Source organism: Salvelinus fontinalis, chromosome 34 (genome assembly GCF_029448725.1).
Source record: "Salvelinus fontinalis isolate EN_2023a chromosome 34, ASM2944872v1, whole genome shotgun sequence".
NCBI lineage: Eukaryota > Metazoa > Chordata > Actinopteri > Salmoniformes > Salmonidae > Salvelinus > Salvelinus fontinalis.
In genome coordinates this window covers 18,449,708-18,476,960 of record NC_074698.1, presented here as the reverse complement: position 1 = coordinate 18,476,960, position 27,253 = coordinate 18,449,708, and the positions used below count along the sequence as shown (strand labels likewise).

The 27,253-nt window shown below is 44.4% G+C and overlaps 1 protein-coding gene across 1 annotated transcript; it reads right to left on the bottom strand.

Moving 5' to 3' along the window:
* Positions 1-1,825: 1,825 nt before the first annotated feature.
* Positions 1,826-27,253, bottom strand: LOC129833385 (voltage-dependent calcium channel gamma-4 subunit-like). The gene is made up of 4 exons (XM_055897955.1): positions 25,472-27,253; positions 6,444-6,527; positions 5,882-6,022; positions 1,826-5,315 (listed from the first exon to the last, which is right to left on the bottom strand). The coding sequence occupies exons 1-4, from the start codon at positions 25,692-25,694 to the stop codon at positions 4,780-4,782; spliced, it is 984 nt and encodes a 327-aa protein (XP_055753930.1). The 5' UTR covers positions 25,695-27,253; the 3' UTR covers positions 1,826-4,779.

Sequence of the window (27,253 nt, the reverse complement as noted above, 5' to 3'; positions counted from 1 at the left end):
GGGGTTTTAGGCTGGGTTTCTGTACAGCACTTTGAGATATCAGCTGATGTACGAAGGGCTTTGTAAATACATTTGATTTGATTCAACCTCTCCTCTCATTCTTCAACCTCTCCTCTCATTCTTCAACCTCTCCTCTCATTCTTCAATCTCTCCTCTCATTCTTCAATCTCTCCTCTCATTCTTCAACCTCTCCTTTCATTCTACCACTCTGTTATTTTATTCATGGTTTTATAGAGCAAGGGATGGAAGTACAGGAGGGGAAATGGTTGAATTGATTGATTGGTCCAATGTGGTTGGTATGTTGATCGAGTGAGTCCAACCACAGCATAACTTTCCTCCGTGTGACACTGCCCGACCACAGCATAACTTTCCTCCGTGTGACACTGCCCGACCACGGCATCACTTTCCTCCGTGTGACACTGCCCGACCACAGCATCACTTTCCTGCGTGTGACACTGCCCGACCACAGCATCACTTTCCTCCGTGTGACACTGCCCGACCACAGCATCACTTTCCTGCGTGTGACACTGCCCGACCACAGCATCACTTTCCTCAGTGTGACACTGCCCGACCACAGCATCACTTTCCTCAGTGTGACGCAGCCCGACCACAGCATCACTTACCTCCGTGTGACACTGCCCGACCACAGCATCACTTTCCTGCGTGTGACGATGCCCGACCACAGCATCACTTTCCTCAGTGTGACACTGCCCGACCACAGCATCACTTTCCTCAGTGTGACGATGCCCGACCACAGCATCACTTTCCTCAGTGTGACACTGCCCGACCACAGCATCACTTTCCTCAGTGTGACACTGCCCGACCACAGCATCACTTTCCTCCGTGTGACGCTGCCCGACCACAGCATCACTTTCCTCCGTGTGACACTGCCCGACCACATCATCACTTTCCTCCGTGTGACGCTGCCCGACCACAGCATCACTTTCCTGCGTGTGACACTGTCCGACCACAGCATCACTTTCCTCAGTGTGACACTGTCCGACCACAGCATCACTTTCCTCCGTGTGACGCTGCCCGACCACAGCATCACTTTTCTCAGTGTGACACTGCCCGACCACAGCATCACTTTCCTCCGTGTGACACTGCCCGACCACAACATCACTTTCCTCCGTGTGACACTGCCCGACCACAACATCACTTTCCTCCGTGTGACGCTGCCCGACCACAGCATCACTTTCCTCCGTGTGACACTGCCCGACCACATCATCACTTTCCTCCGTGTGACGCTGCCCGACCACAGCATCACTTTCCTCCGTGTGACACTGCCCGACCACGGTATCACTTTCCTCCGTGTGACGCTGCCCGACCACAGCATCACTTTCCTCCGTGTGACACTGCCCGACCACAGCATCACTTTCCTCAGTGTGACACTGCCCGACCACAGCATCACTTTCCTGCGTGTGACACTGCCCGACCACAGCATCACTTTCCTCCGTGTGACGCTGCCCGACCACAGCATCACTTTCCTCCGTGTGACACTGCCCGACCACAGCATCACTTTCCTCAGTGTGACACTGCCCGACCACGGTATCACTTTCCTCACTTTCCTCAGTTTCCTGACATTGTACAGTTCATCTGTGGATAGAAAAAAGAATGAGGCTTAACATGAATTGCAGCTTCTTTTGAAACCAACAAAGAAAAACATTGAGAATTAATACATGAATACTGACACTTTTTATGTGCTATTATGCCTATGCATTAGATTTGAGATGTGATACGTTTTACACTTGTCTTGCCTGAAAGAGAATAAACAATAGGGAATTGAAGGGAATCAGACACACAATAGAACGACAGACAAAACATACACAAGCCAAACAACAAGAGGTTGTACCCCAATTTTATTTTTTCTCATTCATATTAACAACTTTATGTTGACTGTTGGATGGAGACTGAAAGAAAGATAGAGAACAGCAATATCAGCTAACAGAGATGTGATGGGAATCAGCAGGTAGTTCCTCAGAGTTAGTAGAGGAGAAGAGTACAGGCATACTGTGTGTGTGTGTGTGTGTGTGTGTGTGTGTGTGTGTGTGTGTGTGTGTGTGTGTGTGTGTGTGTGTGTGTGTGTGTGTGTGTGTGTGTGTGTGTGTGTGTGTGTGTGTGTGTTTTATTGTTATAACAGCAAGGCTCAATAGTAGTCCTGTTTAGAACATTGAAACACTCCCCCTCTACGTTCATCACTCTACAGAAGGGAACGGGAATGTGTTTTCAGTGTATTAAATGGAATCCCAGACAGGAACAATGGTATCCACCTCCATGAGTAAAAAGCATGACCGATGCAACAAACTATCAAAGTCTTTTTCCGTCATCACATCTTGTTTGATACATTATTCTATTAAAAGATGTGATTTCAATTCAGCAACACTCTATACATGCTTTGTGTTGGCTTGACTTTTGTATATACATTTTCACATTTCAAACCACCACACGTTTGTTTCAAACTGTAACAATGGTCACACAATGATATCAGCATTTCCTGTTTACGGTGGCCCCTCAGGGACAAACATCCACTTTGAAATCCTCTGCCCATAGTCCAGTTCTCTGCCTCACAACAATGGCAATAAAGCAGTGAATCCTTGAATCTCCAGACCTCAAGGGGTTGAACTGTAGAAGCTATAATGGAATATTTCCTGAGAAATCAAAATGAAAGAGAAGTTTGGAGGACAAGGATGCCATGGATGACTGGAGCTCCAGTTTACAGATGTGGATTGGCGCTAGGCCTCTCGAGAGATGGCTAACTTTATTTTCTCCCAACCTTCAGATCGACTTCTCTGTTCTGCACTGGACGGTGGAGACCTAGAAAACATCCAACCAGACAGAGAGCAGACAGACAGACAGGTAGCCTTTCAGCCACTTCATTCTCTGTCGGTTCTCGATCATTATCCAACCGCCGGCCTGGCTGTTGAAAAGCTGAAAGAAGTCCTGTGCTCTCTCAATTCCTGGGAGAGTCGGCTTTTGTTAGCTGCTCTTTTCCTGTGACCAGTGCCCCCACAATGTCAAATCTCAGTATGGTTTTAGATTAGAACACTGAAGAAAGGGGACTGGGGACTGACATAGAAATAAATAAAGATTGCAGAATGTCCATAGGTTCCATTGACATCATCATGTCAGCCATATTGGACTGGACTCTATGGTGACTGAGCAGTAGGAATGATCTTTGACACAGAGATGAGATGGGGATGAATTGAGATTGCTGTAGGATGAAGGGTATCAGAGATAAGTTTTAAGACAGCTGGTTCGACTTAGCAGTTATGGATAAAATGTCATCAATCCAGTTTCAATTTAAAAAAAGAATTAAACATACACTGAGTGTACCAATATTAGTAACACTTCCCTAATATCAAGTTCCACCCCCTTTTGCCCTTTAGAACAGCCCCAATTCGTTCGGGTTTGGACTCTATAAGGTGTCGAAAGCATTCCACAGGGATGCTGGCTCATGTTGACTCCAATGCTTCCCACAGTTGTCAAGTTGGCTGGATGTCCTTTGGGTGGTGGACCATTCTTGATACACACTGGAAACTGCATGAATAACCCAGCAGCATTGCAGTTCTTGACACAAACCAGTGTGCCTGGCACCTACTACCATACCCTGTTCGAAGACACTTCAATCTTTTGTCTTGCCCATTCACCCTCTGAGTGGCAGACATACACAATCCATGTCTCAATTGTCTCAAGGCTTAACAATCCTTCTTTAACCTGTCTGCTCCCCTTCATCTACACTGATTGAAGTGGATTTAACAGGTGACATCAATAAGGGATCATAGATTTCACCTGGATTCACCTGGACATTCAGTGTCTGCACATTCAAAAGGTGCCATTTCTCTTTTAAACTTGAAAATGTACAACACATTCTTAATCTGGAAATTAGCAGTAGTTTGGATGTGTGTTTTTTTTTATAACAGATGGTCATTTAATCATAGAAGTGTCTAGAATTAAATGGCTATGGTTGCAGGAAAAAAAGGGCATAATATAACATAACTCTAACCCTCACCTTAACCAAACCCCTAACCTTAACCTAACTACAACCAACTAAGTTTTACATGGGTTCGCTGGTCAGTCATGTCCCTTTAGTTTTTCCCAGATACAAATGAATGGCTTTGTTGAGAACTCAATCCTTGGATTTGTTTCTCTATTAAACTGACAGTGACACAAAGTAAGGCTGGACAACAGTAGCTACTAACAGATATCACAGAGACACAGAGCTCTACTCCAGTAGGCTATACAGTAGCATGCAAAGGTGACAGAGGGCTTCAGGTTGGACAATACATTTAGTTGAACTACGTTCGATACTTAAAGCAGGTAAAATAGGGTGAAATGTTGTACATTGAACAATTCACGCAACAGTTTCCCAACACACATTGGCAATCAAAATCCATCAACAAGAGGATATTCCACTCTCTTCTCTTTTAAGCATTTCAAGGACACATTTTAAAGGGAATGGTTTTCTTGTATGTAGTGTACGACATAAACAATGATGGTGACTAGTCTGTTGCAGTCAAAAAGCACAAAGGAACAACAAGGAAGAGAACCAAGCACTGTTTATGTCCAGTGACCCTTAGAAACCATGTCACGGGCAACATTTTATAACCTTATATCTCTGTCCATGTCCTCAGTCCTCGTCCTCATGTTGTTTTTCACTGAGGAGGGGCTTTGTCTTTTCACTGGCTCCGTCTTTCCCTGGAACCACGGACTCTGACCTACCTCCATCCTCCATCCACATCAGGGGGCATCCTCAGTCCACCGGCCCGTCTAAAGCTCATCTCACACGGGCGTGGTCCGCCGGTTGACCCCGTCCTTCAGGTCATTGGGGAAGCAGTTGTGCAACTGCAGGAAATTGCCTGAGCCGTGCTCGGGGCTGTATGCGTTCTCCGGCACGCCCCCTTTCAGACCCCCCTCGCGGGTCAACGTGTACATGGTCAATTCTCCCAACGGCCCCGTTGCCGAGGTCCCACCCTTCAGCCTCGCCGGCGAGTTCTCCTGCGAAGCGTCAGAGGAGCGCGAGCTGGAGTGGGACGTCCGCCGGCGGAAGCGGTAACTGGGTATGCGTGAGTAGGGTGAGGAGGAGGACATGGAGCGGATGAAGTCGCGACGAGCATGGAAGCGGACCTCCTTGTTCTTCTCGATGTAGATGTTGACAGCCAGGACGGCCACCATCTCGGCCACGATGAAGGACAGCGCTCCGAAGTAGAAGGACCAGCCGTAGCTGTAGGTGTTCTTCTTGTCCTCATCGCGCTTGTCACTGGGGTCGCCGGCGTTGCTGGAGATGTAGACAATGATGCCAATGATGTTACTCAGGCCTGAGAGAGTTATAGAAAGACAGAAACACAGAGAGAGAGTGTATATGAGGGAGACACCGAAACAGAGACAGAGAGAGACAGAACATCAGACAATCTCTCAGCCCATTGGTTTTCCTATCAGGCTTCGGCCCTAACTTGAGGAACGTGTAATCAGATCTCTGGATAATACTAGTCATCAGTCAGAGATCCCAGGACACATCTTCTCTCTGGTCTGATAAGTAATGAACAGTCTTAATGATCGGTGCCACTTCTCTACATGACTGACCTCCCCAGCCCTAACACACTGCTCTAATGTATGTAGAGGACAGCGTATGGCCTTCTCAGCCTGCGCTGTGAATGGACTTCACAATTCAGACCGAGCACAGGTAACTGATGACGGTGTGTGTGTGTGTCAGGCCCTGAAGGGTGTGTGTGTGTCAGGCCCTCAAGGGCGTGTGTGTGTCAGGCCCTGAAGGGTGTGTGTGTGTCAGGCCCTGAAGGGTGTGTGTGTGTCAGGCCCTGAAGGGTGTGTGTGTCAGGCCCTGAAGGGTGTGTGTGTGTCAGGCCCTAAAGGGGGCGTGGCTTACCTGCGGCTACGAACAAGATGCCGGCGCTAAGCAGGATGCTGTTCCTGCTGCTATAGATACGTCCCACGGCCAAACACAGCCCCCCCAGCATCAACAGACAGGTGCTGAGGATAGGAAACACACTGGACGCCCGCACAATACCTGGAGTAGAAAGAGGTATGGTTAGTCACACACACACACACACACATGCGCACACACACAAACACACACATGGACACACATACACACACTCTCTGGCACGACTAACAGTCAGAGGAAAAACTCCCTGCAGCTTTTTTCTGTACACACTGAGTGCTACTGTGGGTTTTAGATATTGAATAAAATCACTCTTTAAAGTCTAATGTCTTGGGGGAATATAAGAAAAAATAACCATAACTTAAAATGACGAGCAGTAACAACAGTTAGGATTACTACACACACAGTCATGAGGTCTGAACATTTATTAGAAGAGAAGTGGAGAAGAGAAGTGAAGTGAAGATGACAGGAGAGAGGAGAGGAGAGGAGAGGAGAGGAGAGGAGAGGAGAGGAGAGGTCAAGAACAGAAGAGACAATGACCACTCACGTAGGAGGTATTCTGAGCTGTCTGTGTCATAGTCGTTATCATCTGGGAAATGGTTGATACGGTAACAGCTCCCTACGTTAATCCCTGCAGGACATTGAAAGAAACATTGCATTGAATTTACACACCGTGAGTGAAACAGCTGAGGAACAGACCTCAGTTATTTTCTTACACCGTCAATCAAATCAAATGTTTTATAAAGCCCTTTTTACATCAGCAGATGTCAACAAATGCTTATACAGAAACCCAGCCTAAAACCCCAAACAGCAAGCAAAGCAGATGAAGAAGCATGGTGGCTAGGAAAAACGCCCTAGAAAGGCAGGAACCTAGTAAGAAACCTAGAGAGGAACCAGGCTCTGAGGGGTAAACAGTCCTCTTCTGGCTGTGCCGGGTGGATATTAAAAGAGTAAATGGAAATTAAGGCTAGATCGTTCTTCAGTCACAATGGTTGTAGAGGGTGCAACAGGTCAGCACATCTTCAGTAAATGTCAGTTGGACTTTCCTAGCCGAGCATTCCGAGGTCAGTAGGTGCGGTAGAGAGAGCGAAAGAGGGAGGGAGGGAGGGAGGGAGGGAGGGAGGGAGGGAGGGAGGGAGGGAGGGAGGGAGGGAGGGAGGGTCGAAAACAGTAGGTCCGGGACAAGGTAGCACGGCTGGTGAACAGGTCAGGGTTTCATAGCCACAGGCAAAAAGGCAGAAACTGGAGCAGCAGCACAACTATAGTGGGGCAATAAAGTATTTAGTCAGCCATCAATTGTGCAAGTTCTACCACTTAAAAAGATGAGAGAGGCCTGTAATTTTCATCATAGGTGCACTTCAACTATGACAGACAAAATGAGAAAAAAAATCCAGAAAATCACATTGTAGGATTTTTAATGAATTTATTTGCAAATTATGGTGGAAAATAAGTATTTGGTCAATAACAAAAGTGTATCTCAATACTTTGTTATATACCCTTTGTTGGCAATGACAGAGGTCAAACGTTTTCTGTAAGTCTTCACAAGGTTTTCACACAATGTTGCTGGTATTTTGGCCCATTCCTCCATGCAGATCTCCTCTAGAGCAGTGATGTTTTGGGGCTGTTGCTGGGCAACACGGACTTTCAACTCCCTCCAAAGATTTTCTATGGGGTTGAGATCTGGAGACTGGCTAGGCCACTCCAGGACCTTGAAATGCTTCTTACGAAGCCACTCTTTCGTTGCCCGGGCGGTGTGTTTGGGATCATTGTCATGCTGAAAGATCCAGCCACGTTTCATCTTCAATGCCCTTGCTGATGGAAGGAGGTTTTCACTCAAAATCTCACGATACATGGCCCCATTCATTCTTTCCTTTACACGGATCAGTCGTCCTGGTCCCTTTGCAGAAAAACAGCCCCAAAGCATGATGTTTCCACCCCCATGCTTCACAGTAGGTATGGTGTTCTTTGGATGCAACTCAGCATTCTTTGTCCTCCAAACACGACGAGTTGAGTTTTTACCAAAAAGTTATATTTTGGTTTCATCTGACCATATGACATTCTCCCAATCTTCTTCTGGATCATCCAAATGCTCTCTAGCAAACTTCCGACGGGCCTGGACATGTACTGGCTTAAGCAGGGGGACACGTCTGGCACTGCATGATTTGAGTCCCTGGCGGCGTAGTGTGTTACTGATGGTAGGCTTTGTTACTTTGGTCCCAGCTCTCTGCAGGTCATTCACTAGGTCCCCCCGTGTGGTTCTGGGATTTTTGCTCACTGTTCTTGTGATCATTTTGACCCCACGGGGTGAGATCTTGCGTGGAGCCCCAGATCGAGGGAGATTATCAGTGGTCTTGTATGTCTTCCATTTCCTAATAATTGCTCCCACAGTTGATTTCTTCAAACCAAGCTGCTTACGTATTGCAGATTCCATCTTCCCAGCCTTTGTTTCTGGTGTCCTTTGACAGCTCTTTGGTCTTTGCCATAGTGGAGTTTGGAGTGTGACTGTTTGAGGTTGTGGACAGGTGTATTTTATACTGATAACAAGTTCAAACAGGTGCCATTAATACAGGTAACGAGTGGAGGACAGAGGAGCCTCTTAAAGAAGAAGTTACAGGTCTGTGAGAGCCAGAAATCTTGCTTGTTTGTAGGTGACCAAATACTTATTTTCCACCATAATTTGCAAATAAATTCATTAAAAATCCTACAATGTGATTTTCTGGATTTTATTTTCTCATTTTGTCTGTCTTAGTTGAAGTGTACCTATGATGAAAATTACAGGCCTCTCTCATCTTTTTAAGTGGGAGAACAATTGGTGGCTGACTAAATACTTTTTTGCCCCACTGTAGGTGGACTGGGGACAACCAGGAGTCATCAGGCCAGGTAGACCTGAGGCATGGTTCTAGGGCTCAGGTCCTCAGAGAGAGGGAGCGGAAGAGAGAGAGACAGAGAGAGAGATAGACAGAGACAGACAGAGACAGACAGAGAGAGACAGAGACAGACAGAGACAGACAGAGACAGACAGAGAGAGACAGAGACAGAGACAGAGAGACAGAGAGACAGAGAGACAGAGAGACAGACAGACAGACAGACAGACAGAGAGACAGACAGACAGACAGACAGACAGACAGACAGACAGACAGAGAGAGGGGGAGAGAGAGGGGGAGAGAGAGAGAGAGATGTAAGAATTAGAAGCAGCATACTTAAGTTCACACAGGAAACCAGATAAGACAGGAGAATTTCGCCAGATAGGACAGACTGACCCTAGCCCCCCAGCACATAGACTATTGCACAATATACACAGGAGGCTGAGACAAGAACTTGGCAAGAACTTGGCCGTGTAGACAAAGTGTTTCCAATCTCTCCAAAAGAATGTGGTGATTGATGGTGTCAAAACGTGGTACTAAGGTCTAGAAGCACGAGGACAGAGGTAGAGCCTCGGTCTGAGGCCATTAAAAGGTAATTTACCACCTTCACAAATACAGTCTCAGTACTATGATGGGCTCTAAAATCAGACTGGAGCGTTTCGTATACATTATTTGTCTTCAGGAAGGCAGCTTTTTAAAACATGTTTGAGAGGAATGAGTGGGAGATTCGATACAGGCCGTTAGTGGGGGGGGGGGGGGGGGGGTCAGGCTTTGGCATTTTCAGGAGAGGCTTCATTACTGCCCCATTTAGTGAGTCTGATACACATTATGTTCAACATAGGAGGGCCAAGCACAGGAAGTAGCTCTTTCAGTAGTTTAGTTGGAATAGGGTCCAGTACAGTGATGTGTATTCATGGCTGCCATTTCATTTTTTTCAAATCGCAACAGGCTGAATATATCTCACAAGAGAAAGCATCAGAGCGAAACAGAGTCTCTCTGTTTCTCTACGTGTAGGTCGTCTATCTGATGCTGTCTGGTCCAAACCAATATGACATTGTTGCCGCCCGTAGCATTGAATCCAAGGGAAGCCAGCAAGCATCTGGCCTCCATTGAAAAAAAAAAATTGACAAAACTAGCCAATCATCGTTGAGCTAAACTGAGCGACCTCAGCTGTGCATGGTCCAGGTGCATAAAAAGTGTTAACTATCAAATCCCATTGAGAGCATACGCAATTGACAGAAAAACTTTACTTGTTGCTTCTTGTTGTGTTGTTTTCCTCCGGTAGCTAGCTAGCCAGCTAGTTAAAATTGGCCCTTTCCTAAATTAGCCATGGATGGAGATAGGGATTTGGAGTTTGGTTTTACTTAATTCTCTGTACTGGCTAATGATTAAAATGATGGAAGTTCAATATGTAGCTAGATGTAGAAGGCTAATGTTAACTAGCTAATGTTGCCCATAAATGGAAGTTAGGCTAGCGAGCAAGTACTTTAGCCAAGTAGCCTAGGACAGCAAAAGATAGCGTGTACTGTATGACAGAGCGCTAAGCCGTTTCGTGACCATAAAAGAGAGGAGGATGGCATTGGAGTTTCTCTACAAGTAGAGTGAGTCAACATGTTTTTCTACTTGCACGAACGCTCACACAGAAATCAGAACCATGGACAGCCATATCATAATAAGCTTACGTTGATTGGACTGTTTTGGGTATGTTTTAGTTGTCACTGTATTAGACTAAGCAGAGGTGATTTGATGATGTTGAAATGTTGAAGTTGAAATGGTGTTGGAATAGTGGAGCTCCTGTTTTCTTTGTGACTTGCTGTAACTCTCTGTGGTTCTAAATCAATAGTTGTTTAGTGGTCTGAAAATATCAGAAACATTAACTTTCTTGACTATGCTGTAGGTCATGTAACTATCTGTTACTGTACATGCAATATGCTTTGTGGACTTCACTGGACAGAGGTGGCTTCCTCAGTGATTTTACCCACACACTGCTTCTGGTCCAGTCGACAGCTGGAAGGTTTAGAGGCCATGACTATTTTCGTGAATGTGTTGAGAGATACAAGATAAAAGAACTTGAGTGTCTGCATTGATCCTAGGTCCTGGCAGTTCTGTGCAGACTCAGGACAACCGAGTTTTGGAGAAATAGGCAGATTCAAAGAGGAGTCCGTAATATGCTTTCTAAAGATCATGATCTTTTCATCTAAGAAGTTAATGAATTCATCACTGCTGAAGCGAAGGCCACCCTCTCTTGGGGAATGCTGCTATTTAGTTAGCTTTGCAACAATATCAAAAATACATGTTGGATGGATTTTATTCTCCTCAATCAGGTTGGAAAAGTAGGCTGATTGAGCAGCAGTGAGGGCTCTTCAAAACTGCACGGGACTGTCTATATTTGCACACAGTGTGTGAAAAAGCTGAGGAACTGACCCCGGTTCATTTCTTACACATTAGACTAATACAGTACTTGAAGATAAGGGCACCAGGGGGACAATATAAGATAATAGAAACTGGCATCTCATTTAAAAAATATATTGCCTTCCTCCTATTGAAAAGCTCTAGATTCTCATAACTTAGTGATGAATAGCACTGTAGGACACAATAGGACACCATCTTTTATTCATCCACTATAACAAACTGGTTAACACTGAGATATTCATCCACTATAACAAACTGGTTAACACTGAGATATTCATTCACTATAACAAGCTGGTTAACACTGAGATATTCATTCACTATAACAAGCTGGTTAACACTGAGATATTCATCCACTATAACAAGCTGTTTAACACTGAGATATTCATTCACTGTAACAAGCTGTTTAACACTGAGATATTCATCCACTATAACAAGCTGTTTAACACTGAGATATTCATCTACTATAACAAGCTGGTTAACACTGAGATATTCATCCACTATAACAAACTGGTTAACACTGAGATATTCATCCACTATAACAAGCTGGTTAACACTGAGATATTCATCCACTATAACAAGCTGGTTAACACTGAGATATTCATTCACTATAACAAGCTGGTTAACACTGAGATATTCATCAACTATAACAAGCTGGTTAACACTGAGATATTCATCTACTATAACAAGCTGGTTAACACTGAGATATTCATCTACTATAACAAACTGGTTAACACTGAGATATTCATCCACTATAACAAACTGGTTAACACTGAGATATTCATCCACTATAACAAGCTGGTTAACACTGAGATATTCATCTACTATAACAAGCTGGTTAACACTGAGATATTCATCCACTATAACAAGCTGGTTAACACTGAGATATTCATCCACTATAACAAGCTGGTTAACACTGAGATATTCATCCACTATAACAAGCTGGTTAACACTGAGATATTCATCTACTATAACAAACTGGTTAACACTGAGATATTCATCCACTATAACAAGCTGGTTAACACTGAGATATTCATCTACTATAACAAGCTGGTTAACACTGAGATATTCATCTACTATAACAAGCTGGTTAACACTGAGATATTCATTCACTATAACAAGCTGTTTAACACTGAGATATTCATCTACTATAACAAGCTGGTTAACACTGAGATATTCATCCACTATAACAAGCTGTTTAACACTGAGATATTCATCTACTATAACAAGCTGGTTAACACTGAGATATTCATTCACTATAACAAGCTGTTTAACACTGAGATATTCATCCACTATAACAAGCTGGTTAACACTGAGATATTTATCCACTATAACAAGCTGTTTAACACTGAGATATTCATCTACTATAACAAGCTGGTTAACACTGAGATATTCATTCACTATAACAAGCTGGTTAACACTGAGATATTCATTCACTATAACAAGCTGGTTAACACTGAGATATTCATCTACTATAACAAGCTGGTTAACACTGAGATATTCATTCACTATAACAAGCTGGTTAACACTGAGATATTCATCCACTATAACAAGCTGGTTAACACTGAGATATTCATCCACTATAACAAGCTGGTTAACACTGAGATATTCATTCACTATAACAAGCTGTTTAACACTGAGATATTCATTCACTATAACAAGCTGGTTAACACTGAGATATTCATCCACTATAACAAGCTGGTTAACACTGAGATATGAAGCTCATGGAGCACTTGTTCAACTGAACTTCATCTCCTCCTTGGTGGCGGAATAGATTATTCCATTACTCCCCCTCTTGGTTCGTACACTGGTGTCAGAAGTGGGATTGTGAGGAAGTGGAAAAGAATGTGAGGAATGGTTTGTCCTCAGACCTCGATGGTGTGTTCAACGCGACAAGGGGATGTTTGGCTCACCTCAACCCATTACCTTTTCCCTATATTGGCTTTAGATAAAGCAGCAAGCAGCCGATGAGAACCTCATCTAAGGTGAGGTGAGGCAATGGTTATTTGTTCTGGCTTCCAAAAAGGTGCAGTCAATGCCCTGCGTCTCTCTGGGGCTTGCAAATTAAGATTCCAGCTCATTGCACAACATGTAAATCGTGGGCCACCACAAAGCCAATTTGAGTTAGATGCTGGAGGAACAACACACACACACACACACAAACATACACACACTGACATTACACCACAGTGTGATTAAGAATGCATTACCCAGAGGTATTTCGTGCATTTCAGTGCATGTCCAAATTCATCTGAGGTGAATCTCTGATTGGTTGAGCTCAGGGAAAACAACCACCTTATTGGAACAACAAAGGAGTGGGCTCTCTGATGGCTTTAAGTACCTGTCTCTGTGTCGTGTGTGTGTGTGTGTGTGTGTGTGTGTGTGTGTGGTGTGTGTGTGTGTGTGTGTGTGTGTGTGTGTGTGTGTGTGTGTGTGTGTGTGTGTGTGTGTGTGTGGTGTGTGTGTGTGTGGGTGTGGTGTGTGTGTGTGTCTGTTGGGTAGGGGAGAGACCTATTGCTGTAATATTGTACACACTCAGGGGAGGGAGGGAGGGAAGGAGGGAGGGAAGAGGAGGAGGTGGAGGGATTAGGGTGGAGGCGGGAAGGAAGATGAGGAGGAGGGAAGAGGAGGAGGTGGAGGGATTAGGGTGGAGGAGGGAAGTAACATGAGGAGGAGGGAAGAGGAGGAGGTGGAGGGATTAGGGTGGAGGAGGGAAGGAAGATGAGGAGGAGGGAAGAGGAGGAGGTGGAGGGATTAGGGTGGAGGAGGGAAGGAAGATGAGGAGGAGGGAAGAGGAGGAGGTGGAGGGATTAGAGTGGAGGAGGGAAGGAAGATGAGGAGGAGGGAAGAGGAGGAGGTGGAGGGATTAGGGTGGAGGAGGGAAGGAAGATGAGGAGGAGGGAAGAGGAGGTGGAGGGATTAGGGTGGAGGAGGGAAGGAAGATGAGGAGGAGGGAGGAGAAGGTTAATGGATACATAGTGTTGTTGTGGTATTGCTGTTCAGCCTCCAATTCAATAGACTACTTACCATCTCTGCCTTGGGCTGGACTGGACTGTACCTGAGTTTATTCGCAGTGTTGAGCACAGCCAGCACTCAGCAGTGTCACTGTCAACAGTTACTGTGGTGTGTGTGTTTGTGTGTTTGTGTGCTTGTTGCATGTGTCTTGAACGAATGTTATAAGATTCCATGGACACCTTTAACCATAGTGTTGTTGTGGTATTAACCATCTTATTTCCTCCCTCAGATCCCTAATGGCTGAACACCAGTGACAGGGTTGACACAGTTTCCTCCTGACTGTATAAAACCTTATTAGGTGAGTAACCACCAAGGAGGACCCTAACAGCTAGTCAGAGACCCAGGAGACCCTCTCTGTACACCCAGGGTGACTCACAGAGCAGGGGCCTTGAGACACACACATAGCCATTAACTGGGTCTGCTGTTTAATAAGGACCGTAAAATCACACAGTCTGTCTGTATGTTTATATGGCAAATAAACACCTCATGTAACTGATAATTGTCCCGAAGAAGAGCATCGTTACCCAGTAGTGGTGCGTGGGTGAAATCCCTGGGGAAGCCCCTCCCCCCATAAAAAGCCAAATTTCCACATACAGTATATGTTGTGATAATTGCATTGTTTGCTCTATAACCTGCTAGAACCACAGAGAGTTACAGCAAGTCACAAAGAAACAGGAGCTCCACTATTCCAGCACCATTTCAACTTCAACATTTCAACATCATCAAATCACCTCTGCTTAGTCTAATACAGTGACAACTAAAACATACCCAAAACAATTTTGTACAATCAACGTAAGCTAAATAAGATGTCGCAGTCCATGGTTCTGATTTCTCGCTGTGTGTGTGTGTGTGTGTGTGTTTATTTAGGTGGAAAAAAACATGTTGACTCACTCTACTTGTAGAGAAATGCCAATGCCATCCTCCTCTCTTTCATGTTGACAAAACAGTCTATGACTCTGTCATACAGTACATACTTTTAGTTTTGTTGCCCTAGGCTTCCTGGCTAAAATGCTTTCTCACTAGCCTAACTTCCGTTCATGGGCAACGTTAGCTAGTTAACATTAGCCTTCTACATCTAGCTACATATTCAACTTCCATCCTCTCAGACCAGGGGCACAATGTATGAATTAATGGTTGGATCAGAATCGCCGTTATAATCATTGGCCAGTATGGAGAATTAAGTAAAACCACAAGTCCAAATCCCTATCTCCATCCATGGTTAATTTAGGAAAGGGCCAATTTTTTCTAGCTAGCTAGCCACTAAAGGACAACAACACAATGAGATGCAACAATTAAAGTTGTTTCTGTCAATGACGTATGCTCTCAATGCGATTTGATAGGAGTGAAGCCAAATCCAAACTGGCTTCTTTTGACACTCAGTTTAGCTCAATGCTGATTGACTATTTTACACTTTTTTGTTAAGGGAGGCCAGATGCTCACTGGCTTCCCTTGTCTTCAATGCTACGGGTGGTAACAATGTCATACACTTTATGACCAGACCGCATCAGATAGATGGTCTACACGTAGAGAAACAGAGAAGTGCTGTTTCACTCGCTCGGATGCTTTCTCTGGTGAGATACATTCAGCCTCTTGCAAATTGAAGGAAAATTATGAAAACACAGAGACGAAAGATAAATAATTGAATGTTTTTTTAATTTTGGGGTAAGCCTGGCTTCTCTTGGCATCAATGAATACACACCACTGTCGTTACCAGGACTGTTATTCTCATCTGTGTTTTGTTCTTTCTAACAAAAGCGATGTTTGGACATGACAATGACATTGCTGGAATGGACATAACGGGTGAGCAGTCATTTATTTATGTCCAGCATTTCCCCTCTCTTGCCTCCTCACCCATCTCATCTCCTCCCTCCCCCAGAGCGTCTCACTCAGACCCCAGCTCCAACCTCCCCAGTCTGTCTGCCGCCATGGCCCCTTCCACCTGTGTGTGTGTGTGCGTGTGTGTCTGTCTAGGGGAAAAGGTAAAGAGAATATTGCATCTGATTTGTAATCCGATTAGAGACAGAGGCTCCTGGGCTTGTGATTTACGAGCGGTGGTTATCAGTCTAATGTCTAAGGTGTGTGTGTGTGTGTGTGTGTGTGTGTGTGTGTGCGTGCGTGCGTGCGTGCGTGCGTGCGTGCGTGCGTGCGAGCGAGAGAGAGAGAGAGGAGAGAGAGAGAGAGAGAGAGAGAGAGAGAGAGAGAGAGAGAGAGAGAGAGAGAGAGAGAGAGAGAGAGAGAAAGAAAGAGACAGAGAGACAGACAGACAGCGTGTGAGAGAGAGACCAGTCCCTGAGGCCTTCCTTGGAGACCACCGCTGGGCACATTCTCTCCATGGCAACCCCAGTTCTGTTCCAACAGCCTGATTTCCATAATGTCTCTAAGGATGCCTTTGACATCTTCATTGTGCTTTAGTACAGCTGGCAACCACCGACAGCCTGTCACATGACTCCCTGTCAACAGCCCCCTAACCCCTCAAGAAATATATCCCCATACACACACCTGTCTATACCTGTTGTTTACGAAGCATGTGTTAAATACATTTTGATTTGAAACACAAAACACAGATATTACATCATGTACCCACACACACATGCCCTGTGAGTGAAACAGCTATCACAGCACATCATTGCTGTGGGTGACAGAGTGATGTACTTTGTCATTATTGTGAATTAACTCAGCTCAGCCAATAACGAAAAAGCCTCAGTGGAATAAGCCAATCGCAATACAGTATCACAGCATCATATCCTACACTCTCTCAACTCTCCCTGGTGTCTACCCTGCCTTTTTCCTATCCTCAAGACATATCATCTCTCCAGTTGAATATTTTAATGGGCAGATTAATTAAGGAAACCCTCCAAATGAACATCAATACATATATCTATAATATATAGTATAGACACATCATTAATACAGCCTGGGGGCTATAATGTAATGGTACATGAGGTGGCTGTATAGTACAGTCAGTGAATGTAAGGCAGAGTCCCAAATGTCACCTTATTTCCTTTAAAGTGCACTACTACGCTACTTTCAACCAGGGACCATATGTCTCTGGTCAAAAGTAATGCACTACATAGGGAATAGGGTGTGATTTGGGACTCCTTACATTCACTGACTGTACTATACAGCCGCATAGTATACCATTACATCATGAAAAGGGGCCAGTGAGGCTGTGGGTTGGAGTCTATCAGGGGGAGTAATCTGGTTTTATAGAGCTGTAAACAGATAGGACACTGTTCCCCAGCCTATAAAACAACCAGCCACTGTTCCCTGGTCCTCTCAGGTGGTAGCATAGAAATGTAATTACTAGAAGGGACAATTATTCTGTGATGGGTGGTCCAGCTCCCAGCGGCCATATTAATCTGTTTCTATGGTGGTATAGGCAGCTGGAAGTGCTAAAGGCTGGGATCGCTAGAGGTGCGACTTAATAGTGCAGACTGGCTTCCTCTCCTTGTCTCCTTTCCTTCATCTTCACCAACGTGAATACCGGGATGCATCTCAATAGGCTAAAGTGGCTTTTTCTCCTTGTCTCTTTTCCTGCATCTGCAGTCTGTTACAATGGGATAAAACTGGATAGGTTAAATTTAAGTCACCGGTAAGGATCCTCCATTTCCCATTCAAACCTGTGTTTTCAGATCAGTACAACTGAATGAGAGGAGGTGAGGATGAGGTGAGGAAGCCACTTTAGACTATTGAGATGCACCCAGCATCTCCATAGTTTCCAGCCCACCCACATAATAAACTGGCTCTTAGGTTTGAGCTTCAAAACTAAATATAGGAATAAATGAATCATTCAGTAATGATAGAGTTTGAGTGGCGGTTCACCGATTGAAATGTCACCTGTGTGTAATTTGTAACACATGGAACCAAGCAGCGCTCCACCTGATTTTGTACTCCATTGGCCTATAGTTAGTCATCAGGGTTCAAATGTTATGGTGTTGTCCCCTTATTGGCTCAATAGACCCCCATATAAACTCAGCAAAAAAAGAAACGTCCCTTTTTCAAGACCCTGTCTTTCAAAGATAATTCGTACAAATACAAATAACTTCACAGATCTTCATTGTAAAGGGTCTAAACAATGTTTCCCATGCTTGTTCAATGAACCATAAACAATTAATGAACATGCACCTGTGGAACGGTTGTTAAGATACTAACAGCTTACAGACGGTAGGCAATTAAGGTCACAGTTATGAAATCTTAGGACACTAAAGAGGCCTTTCTACTGACTCTGAAAAACACCAAAATAAAAATTCCCAGGGTCCCTGCTCATCTGCGTGAATGTGCCTTAGGCATGCTGCAAGGAGGCATGAGGAATGCAGATGTAGCCAGGGAAATAAATTGCCATGTCTGTACTGTGAGACGCCTAAGACAGCGCTACAGGGAGACAGGACGGACAGCTGATCGGCCTCGCAGTGGCAGACCACGTGTAACAACACTTGCACAGGATCGGTACATCCAAACATCACACCTGCTGGACAGGTACAGGATGGCAACAACAACTGCCGGAGTTACACCAGGAACGCACAATCCCTCCATCAGTGCTCAGACTGTCCGCAAAAGGCTGAGAGAGGCTGGACTGGGGGCTGTAGGCCTGTTGTAAGACAGGTCCTCACCAGACATCACCGGCAACAATGTCGCCTATGCGCACAAACCCACCGTCACTGGACTAGACAGGACTGGCAAAAAGTTATCTTCACTGACGAGTCACGGTTTTGTCTCAACAGGGGTCATGGTCGGATTCGTGTTTGTCGTCGAAGGAATGAGCGTTACACCAAGGCCTGTTCTCTGGAGCGGGATCGATTTGGAGGTGGATCGGAGGGTGAGGCCTAGGGCCATTCCCCCCAGACATGTCCAGGAACTTGCAGGTGCCTTGGTGGAAGAGTGGGGTAACATCTCACAGCAAGAACTGGCAAATCTGGTGCAGTCCATAAGGAGGAGATGCACTGCAGTACTTAATGCAGCTACCGACTGTTACTTTTGATTTTGACCCCCCCCCCCCACATGTCTGTGGAACCTGTTCAGTTTATGTCTCAGATGTTGAATCTTGTTATGTTCATACAAATATTTACACATGTTAAGTTTGCTGAAAATAAACACAATTGACAGTGAGAGGACGTTTCTTTTTTTGCTGAGAGGAGAGGAGAGGAGAGGAGAGGAGAGGAGATGGAAGGTGGAGAAGGAAGGAAAAGGTAGAGATGAGAGGAAAACAGAGGAGAGTAGAAAAGTGGCAGTGCTGGTGGAAGTGAGAGCCCGGTGGCTAATTAGGACCCTTGCGGCCTTTCGGCGGACACATTTTAATTACAGACCTGTGAAGCATGCTGAGAATGCCAAGCGAGATTCAAAATAAGCTAATTATGAGCGCTATAGTGAGAAAGGAGCTGTCCAGTGCTGAACTTAAACTAACAAAAGACAAGGGTTTGATTTCAGCACCGGACAGCTTCTTACTCTCTGCTACAGCTAATAGCATAGATGGCAGGGATGCTGATGGGTGGGGATGCTGGACAAAAGGGATTTGTCTTCTGCTGACAAATGTATTCAAAGATTTACGGCACCCTACTCTGTGGACAGCGCTCAAGCTCTCTGCTCTGTCTGCTCTGTCTGTGAATGGAACCAGTGACTGGAACCAGTGATTGGAACACAAAGTGCTTGTGGAATAGTGATTTCCAGAGCACTAAATTGTGAATTTCTGAAATTACAATCACAAGGGAATAGAATTAAAGATAGCCATTGACCAATCAGAAGTTATAATTTGTGAAACATGCCGCTAGGCTACATCCTGCTTTTACATTTTTATCCCATGCATATACATGTCGAAAGAATGAACACTTGCTGAGCAGAACACTGAGAAATGAGCTGTCCAGTGTTGAAATGAAACTAGCACAGAGGCTAATAAGAACACATTAGTGGGCTGTGTTCATGCTAATAGCTCTTGCTATGTGCTACTTTAATTTCAACACTGGACAACTCAAGATTCACTCTGCTCAACAAGTGCTTACTGTCCCCATGTTTTAGATGTGTTACAATGTGTTTCTACGGTCTGGTGTCACAGCCGTTGACTCCTAGAGAGAGGCTGCATATCTCACACTTAATGCATGGACCTGGAAGTTGGATTGTGAGGTCAGGTGACAAATACCTTTTCGCACTGACCTAACTATCAATTGCATTACCCAGAATGCTTTTTCAAGTTTCAAGTTTTCAGCACAGATAGAACTATGAGCTAGATATTTCCCCAGATGTATAAATGTGAAGCATCCGGTTGACATTTCCACTCACTACCAAATATGGTGATGAGAGGATGCCCAGTGGCCCACATTCTGCTCATTTTCTCATCGATGAAACATTTGATCTTCATACAGTTTTCTTTTTCCAAACTACAATTTATAACAAACAGAGTGGACTGCGTTTTGTAAACTTTACCCATTCCCAAAGTTTCAAAAAATTCCATTGTTTAGATTTAGAAGGAGTGCAAGGGCGAATTGCACACAATCTTCACCAAGTAGGCGTTCCCTAGCCGAATTATGCAAATAAATATTGGAAAGTGCCACTAGTTCGTCCTTGGCTCTGCCCACTATCATTAATTTGCTCAGATGAAAACGACAGACTTTGGTCTATCTTGGGTTAGTAATAAAAACTCTTTGTTTTTATTGTCACTAGTAGGCCTGCAGTGAAATACTTTTCTTGCTTTCTCTTTCCCAACAATGCAGTAATCAAGAAGTAGGGCAAAAAAAGAAATACAAAAGTCAAGTAGAACCAAAACACACGAGAAATAGAAATGAGAAGAAAACGAGAACGTGAGTAAGCTATGTACTGTACAGTGTCAGTTCCAGGGTCAGTTACGAGAACGTGAGTAAGCTATATACTGTACAGTGTCAGTTCCAGGGTCAGTTACGAGAACGTGAGTAAGCTATATACTGTACAGTGTCAGTTCCAGGGTCAGTTACAAGAACGTGAGTAAGCTATATACTGTACAGTGTCAGTTCCAGGGTCAGTTACGAGAACGTGAGTAAGCTATATACTGTACAGTGTCAGTTCCAGGGTCAGTTACGAGAACGTGAGTAAGCTATATACTGTACAGTGTCAGTTCCAGGGTCAGTTACGAGAAAGTGAGTAAGCTATATACTGTACAGTGTCAGTTCCAGGGTCAGTTACGAGAACGTGAGTAAGCTATATACTGTACAGTGTCAGTTCCAGGGTCAGTTACGAGAACGTGAGTAAGCTATATACTGTACAGTGTCAGTTCCAGGGTCAGTTACGAGAACGTGAGTAAGCTATATACTGTAAGGTGTCAGTTCCAGGGTCAGTTATGAGAACGTGAGTAAGCTATATACTGTACAGTGTCAGTTCCAGGGTCAGTTACGAGAACGTGAGTAAGCTATATACTGTACAGTGTCAGTTCCAGGGTCAGTTACGAGAACGTGAGTAAGCTATATACTGTACAGTGTCAGTTCCAGGGTCAGTTCCAATACCATATTTACAATGTGCAGGGATACTGGAGTGGTAGGGGTAGATATGTATAGGGGTAAGGTGACTAGGCATCAGGATATATGATAAACGGAGTAGCAGCAGTGTATATGATGGCTATTTTAAGTTACGTTTTTATTGTCATGTGCACTAGTACAGTGAATTGTGCACTAGTACAGTGAATTGTGCACCGTCAATTGGCCTTTCTTGCTTGCTCTAAGATCTGGCATGCGTCAACAACGCCTGGGCACAGTCTCTTCCTCTTGTGTTCTTATCTACTGATGATTGTCCCCATGACAACCGAGGGACACTTGTACACTCAAATGGCGTCTGGTGTGTTGATAGTGGTACATTTGATCTGTTAGCCTTGTAATACATGTTGATCTAAATGTCAGAAAGATTGTCTGAATAAATAGCATTTCTAGCCATAATGTACTGTACTGTAGATAGCCTATGTATAGTCTATTCAGATATACAGTACTGTAGATAGCCTATTTATAGTCTATTCAGATATACAGTACTGTAGATAGGCCTATTTATAGTCTATCCAGATATATACAATAACTGTGGAACCTCTGTATGTGCAAGAACTGTAGTAAACAAACATAGCAGTCAAAAATATAGAAACACTTGTTTTCTTTTTTCCCTTTCCTTGATGACTTCTGTTTTCTATAGGCAACTTCTAGAGCTAGCTGCATACTGCTCCATTCAGCTTTCAGCTACATAATACAAATGAAACTTGGCTAAACTAAACTAAACTCTCCTAAATAAAAAGACATACAGAGACTGGATTCTCTTTTCAGACTTTTATTTTGCTACATGTGTAAAAATAAAGGTTACAAATAAATCTTGTAAGGGAAAAAAGTGTCTGTCTTGCTTGTCTTTAGGTGACAGAGGTGTACATTTCCCAGCTGTATGTGTTATAGTACACCTGAGGTGGCGCATAGCAGCCGCAGCAATAGGCCATGGGCTGGACAGTCGCCCATGTGTATGTCATCTGCATCTGCTCGCTGATATCATAACTCGATGTCTGCACCGACCCGGAGTCGGTTGCACGCGCTCCAGGGGTCTCAATGATCTCGAGGGTCTCTGAGGTCTTGGTAGCTGCTGCGGCGGTGCCACGGTTACCAGAGGACGAGGCGATGGCCGCGGCGAGTCCATTAGCAATGGTTGTACCAATGGAAGCAGCGGCGAGGTCACAGTTGATGGCCGAAGCAGTAGTCACGCTGAAATCACCTGAGCCCAGCCGGGTCTCAAGGTTCTGGATGGCTTTTGGAGCGAGTTTCTCCGCGGGGCTAGTATTGGGAATGGGGCTCCAATCCCTGGCCTCAGGTCGAAGGCTCAGTCCTTGGGCGGTCGCCACGACTCGTTTCAAAAGCTCAGTTAATTCTCGAGACTTCACTCTCTTGTCCATTTCAATTGCCATCTTGATTGACAGGGTGAAGGTGTCAACTAAGTCGATGTGGGTGTCCATGTCTGATGGATTTATGATGGTTGATGGACGATGCAGCGCTTTTATAGGTTTTGGACCGTGGCGTCATAATGGATGCGAACATTTCGTCACACGTTTACATCATTCATACACACCAAGCACTGTTATCTTATTTGGTGTCTTAGATTTTTTTTGTTCCTGTTATGTTTACTACCGTGCTGTATGTTTACACGGAATAGATAGGCTATTTGCAGAGCTGAAAGAAACGACAGGGAATAGGATGTTGAAAAACGACGGGGATGTATTGAAAAATCAACTAGGTTGTCCTAATTAGACTATCATGGCCAGTAATATATTTGATAGCCTATAAAACCACGGATGTGTTGGAGAGCTATACCAATCATAGGCCTGCCATCATCCATGCTCATCAAACTTGCTCAGCCTTTCCTTTTCCAGCTGTTTTTTTCCTGTAGAAAGCAGCCAGTAGGTGCAATAAAACACTGTGTGATAACCGCATCAGAGATACTGCACTCCGGCTGCCAAGCCATTTGTAATCTCTGATGGGCCTGTCCGAGCCACGCCTGACTTTCAAAAAATTTCCTGCATCAGGCGCGTCCATGCGCTCGTGGATGTCCGTGATGTGGAGCAGGCATGGATAGATCAGGAAAGATTCATAATGTGTGTTGGAATAGGAGCTGAACACACAGAAACAGACATAGGCTGCCTACCTTTTGGATGACATAAATTGATTATGCCGCCGAAGCCTCGTGTAAAATAACCTGGCTAATCTTGTAAATTTTTCTAGCTTTTTCCAATTGATAGTGTGTTAAAATGTTGTCCATATTTATAATTTCAACAGTGTTGCTTATTAGCAAATACATTCACTATCAGGAGGCCAACATGTTGTATGATGACGAGTTCTGGCTTTAGTCTAAGTCAAACATTCTGGCCGCGCAGTTTATTCAGCACCACCGACAGCTGCTCGAGCGCTATGCTCTGTCTGCGATTGGAACACAACAAAGTGCTTCAAGAATAGTGACTTCACGCGCGCTAAATTATACATGTCTACTTGCTAGTGATATCCACACCCCTCAGCACACGTATTCTCAAATCATTACTAACAGCATTGAGGTCAGGAGTGACTGTGGGTTGACTGAAGGGACACTTGACTTGCAAATTGGGGTGGTAAGCCCTAAGGTCCCATGAAGATAAGACAACCTTGTCATATAGGCTAGGATAAATCCCAAGCCCTTGGAAAAAACTAAACAAGTACAGGTTAAAGTCTGATTTGTTGGACAGCAATTTCAGCAGCTTTGTTTCACCCACGTAAGCTAAACCACCTCAAACTATCATGGAACATTATGTTATTCAAGTAGAGTTTGATACAAGAACCTAAACCTTGAAAACGTCTTAATTCCAATTGTTCTAAAAGGCTAACAGCAGTGGATGAATGGGCATATATTGTTGCCCTTGCCTCCGCATCTGACCAACTAGACTACGAGCCATGTAGGCCTATTGGGGGCTCTGGCCTATACACGACGTATTATCAAAATACTTAACATAAAACTACATTAAGCAAGCATGTCTAGCTATACCTATAAAAAAATATATGCATTTGTACATCTTTAATGGCATAAGAACATTATATTTTACTTTGTTTGGACAATGAGATCTCTGTACAGATTCGTCTTTATTTTTACAACCTAGTCTCTCATGTTTCCATAGCAATTAGAGAGACGTTGCCAAGCAACACCCTCAAATACAATAAAGACGTGAATGAAGGCAGAGCTCGTCCTGAAGGCAGGACTCATAAAGGTCCTCAGAGCGTCTTTAAGTTTAGGAAACAGCAACAGTGTAGTGAACATACCAAACAACTTCACTCTGTCAGTGATTTATAAACTTTTTAAACAAGTGTGTTGATAAACTTGTTTCCTCCATTATCTCCCATAATCCACTCATAGAATTAGAGCACCGTTTCTGATAGAAACGTATTCCCTGTATTTAAACTAGATCATTCTTACGGCCAACACCTTCTGCGTTTCGTGTATGTGTCATGCTCATATCACTGCCAATCAGTCCTTATTAAAGACTACCATATTTACTCTCACCCTGTTTGGCGCGCGTAAAAACACACTCTTTGACGGCGTTAAGTCTTCCTCTCTCTTAGCGAAGAGAAGCCAATACAGTTGATAGTAGAAACAAAACAGCACTTCTATGAGACAGACAATTACCTTGATCATTCTTCCTCCAAATATGTAACATGAAGCCAAATACTTTTCCCTTTTCTGTTTTTAATATATTAGGCTACCCGTAAGCACCCTTTCTCCACATGAACTCAACATGACTTCACATTACCAAAGTATAATAGAAAGAGTAACCTATTTCAGCTTGCCTTACCTTCAATACAACAGATTCTCCACAGCCCAGAGTGCGTAAGATCTCCCCTTGCCTTCTTGGGTTGTGACTGGGTGTCATCCGTACTGGCATTGGTTGCGTTGCATATGTATGCCCGTGAGTACAGCCAGTAGTCCGTCCCGATGGCTATGGTCATGAGGCTGAAAGCGGCGAAAGCCCCCACGGTAGCCAGCAGTGTCTGAACCCCACGGTCACACCACGCCATGGCGCTTCATATTATTCAACAGAGCCCCGTCTACACACACCTGTAGAGCGTCACGGCGCGGCGGGTCATCTGGTCATACCGCATGTCCACTGCGCTTTGCTCGCTCCTCTCTCCTATCCAAGGATCTGAGACGTAGGCTACGTGTTGACTATGGGTGACACCGGATCAAAATGTTCACTTGGAGCTGTAGCGCTCACTCCGTGTGACAGCCAGCTTGAGTGATCCGAACGGGAGAGAAATCGGTGTCCACACTGATCTGACGCGCCCAGACAGCCCACATGTTTGGCCATTCATATTTTCTGAATCGCCTGATATTTAACCCCAGGTTGATTTTATGTTCCTGGTTTGCTCCTAACCTATATACCAACTTTTATTGGAATCATAACCTATCAATATCACTGATCTATGGAGAGATGTCACTAGGAAGGGAGGGGCTGCAGAGAAATAATGACAGTCCGGTATTGACATCTCTCTCTGTGATCTACCTCTCAAGCCAGTTCAAGCCTGGTTCATGTGTCAAAGACATGGAGACCTGAATTACCCTCCTAAACCCCAGATATCTGGCACGAGATATCACCCAGATACGTGGTGCTTACCAGTATTGTCTTAGACCTACTCTCACTACTGACTGCTGCCCCCAATGCCACTGTAACTTAAGCCTCTGAAAACGAAAATGGCGACAGTCACTCGTATTCTTGATTATAATTTAAGCTAAACAGACTGGCAATCAGGATAGCTCAAGCCCTCTGTGCAGGCTGTTAAAAATGCACTTAGATGTTTACTGAGTACATGTTACTATCAAGCACACTATAAATCACAGCAGACAGTAGGACACCACTGTTCTTCACATGTAGCCTGAGGCCTATATGCTATTATAGGTATTGATGAAACAATATTACAACCTCATGCCACATTAACCTTTGGAGAAGACTAGAGACAAGCATATAAGACACAGCCTGCATCTCAAATGGCACACTATTCCCTTTTTATTGCACTACTTTTGACCAGGACCCATAGGGCTCTGGTCAAAAGTAATGCACTATATAGGGAATATGGTGCCATTTGAGATGCACAAAGAGCTACCTGCCTGTGCTAGCCAGCCTATGACAATGACTGATACTGTATGTAGGCACAGCATGTAACAAGAGGCAGTAAAAGTCACAGTGGCCAGAATTTACAGGCTATTGTCCCTCTGTGAAGGAACAACAGGAAGCACCATCCACCCCTGACGTCATGCTGGGCTTCTGATTGGTTGGCTTCCACCAGGCCCAGTAGATGTAGTCTGGGGGTCAATAGTTTGTGTGTGTGTGTGTGTGCCTGACACAATGGTCGATCACTTACTGGAGTCTGAAGAGAGCCAAGCACAACTACCCGTTGCAGCTGATGAGCGTTTACTATTGTCGATATGGAAGCAAACCATGTGGCAACAGAGAGTCAGTTAATTGTGTGGCTGGCTGTAAGCTTTACAGCAAATTATTAGGGCCAGGAGTCTTTTATGACCATGTGACCTGATCAAGAAAAACTCCTGGGTCCTTATTCAAAAAGTGTCTCAGAGTAGG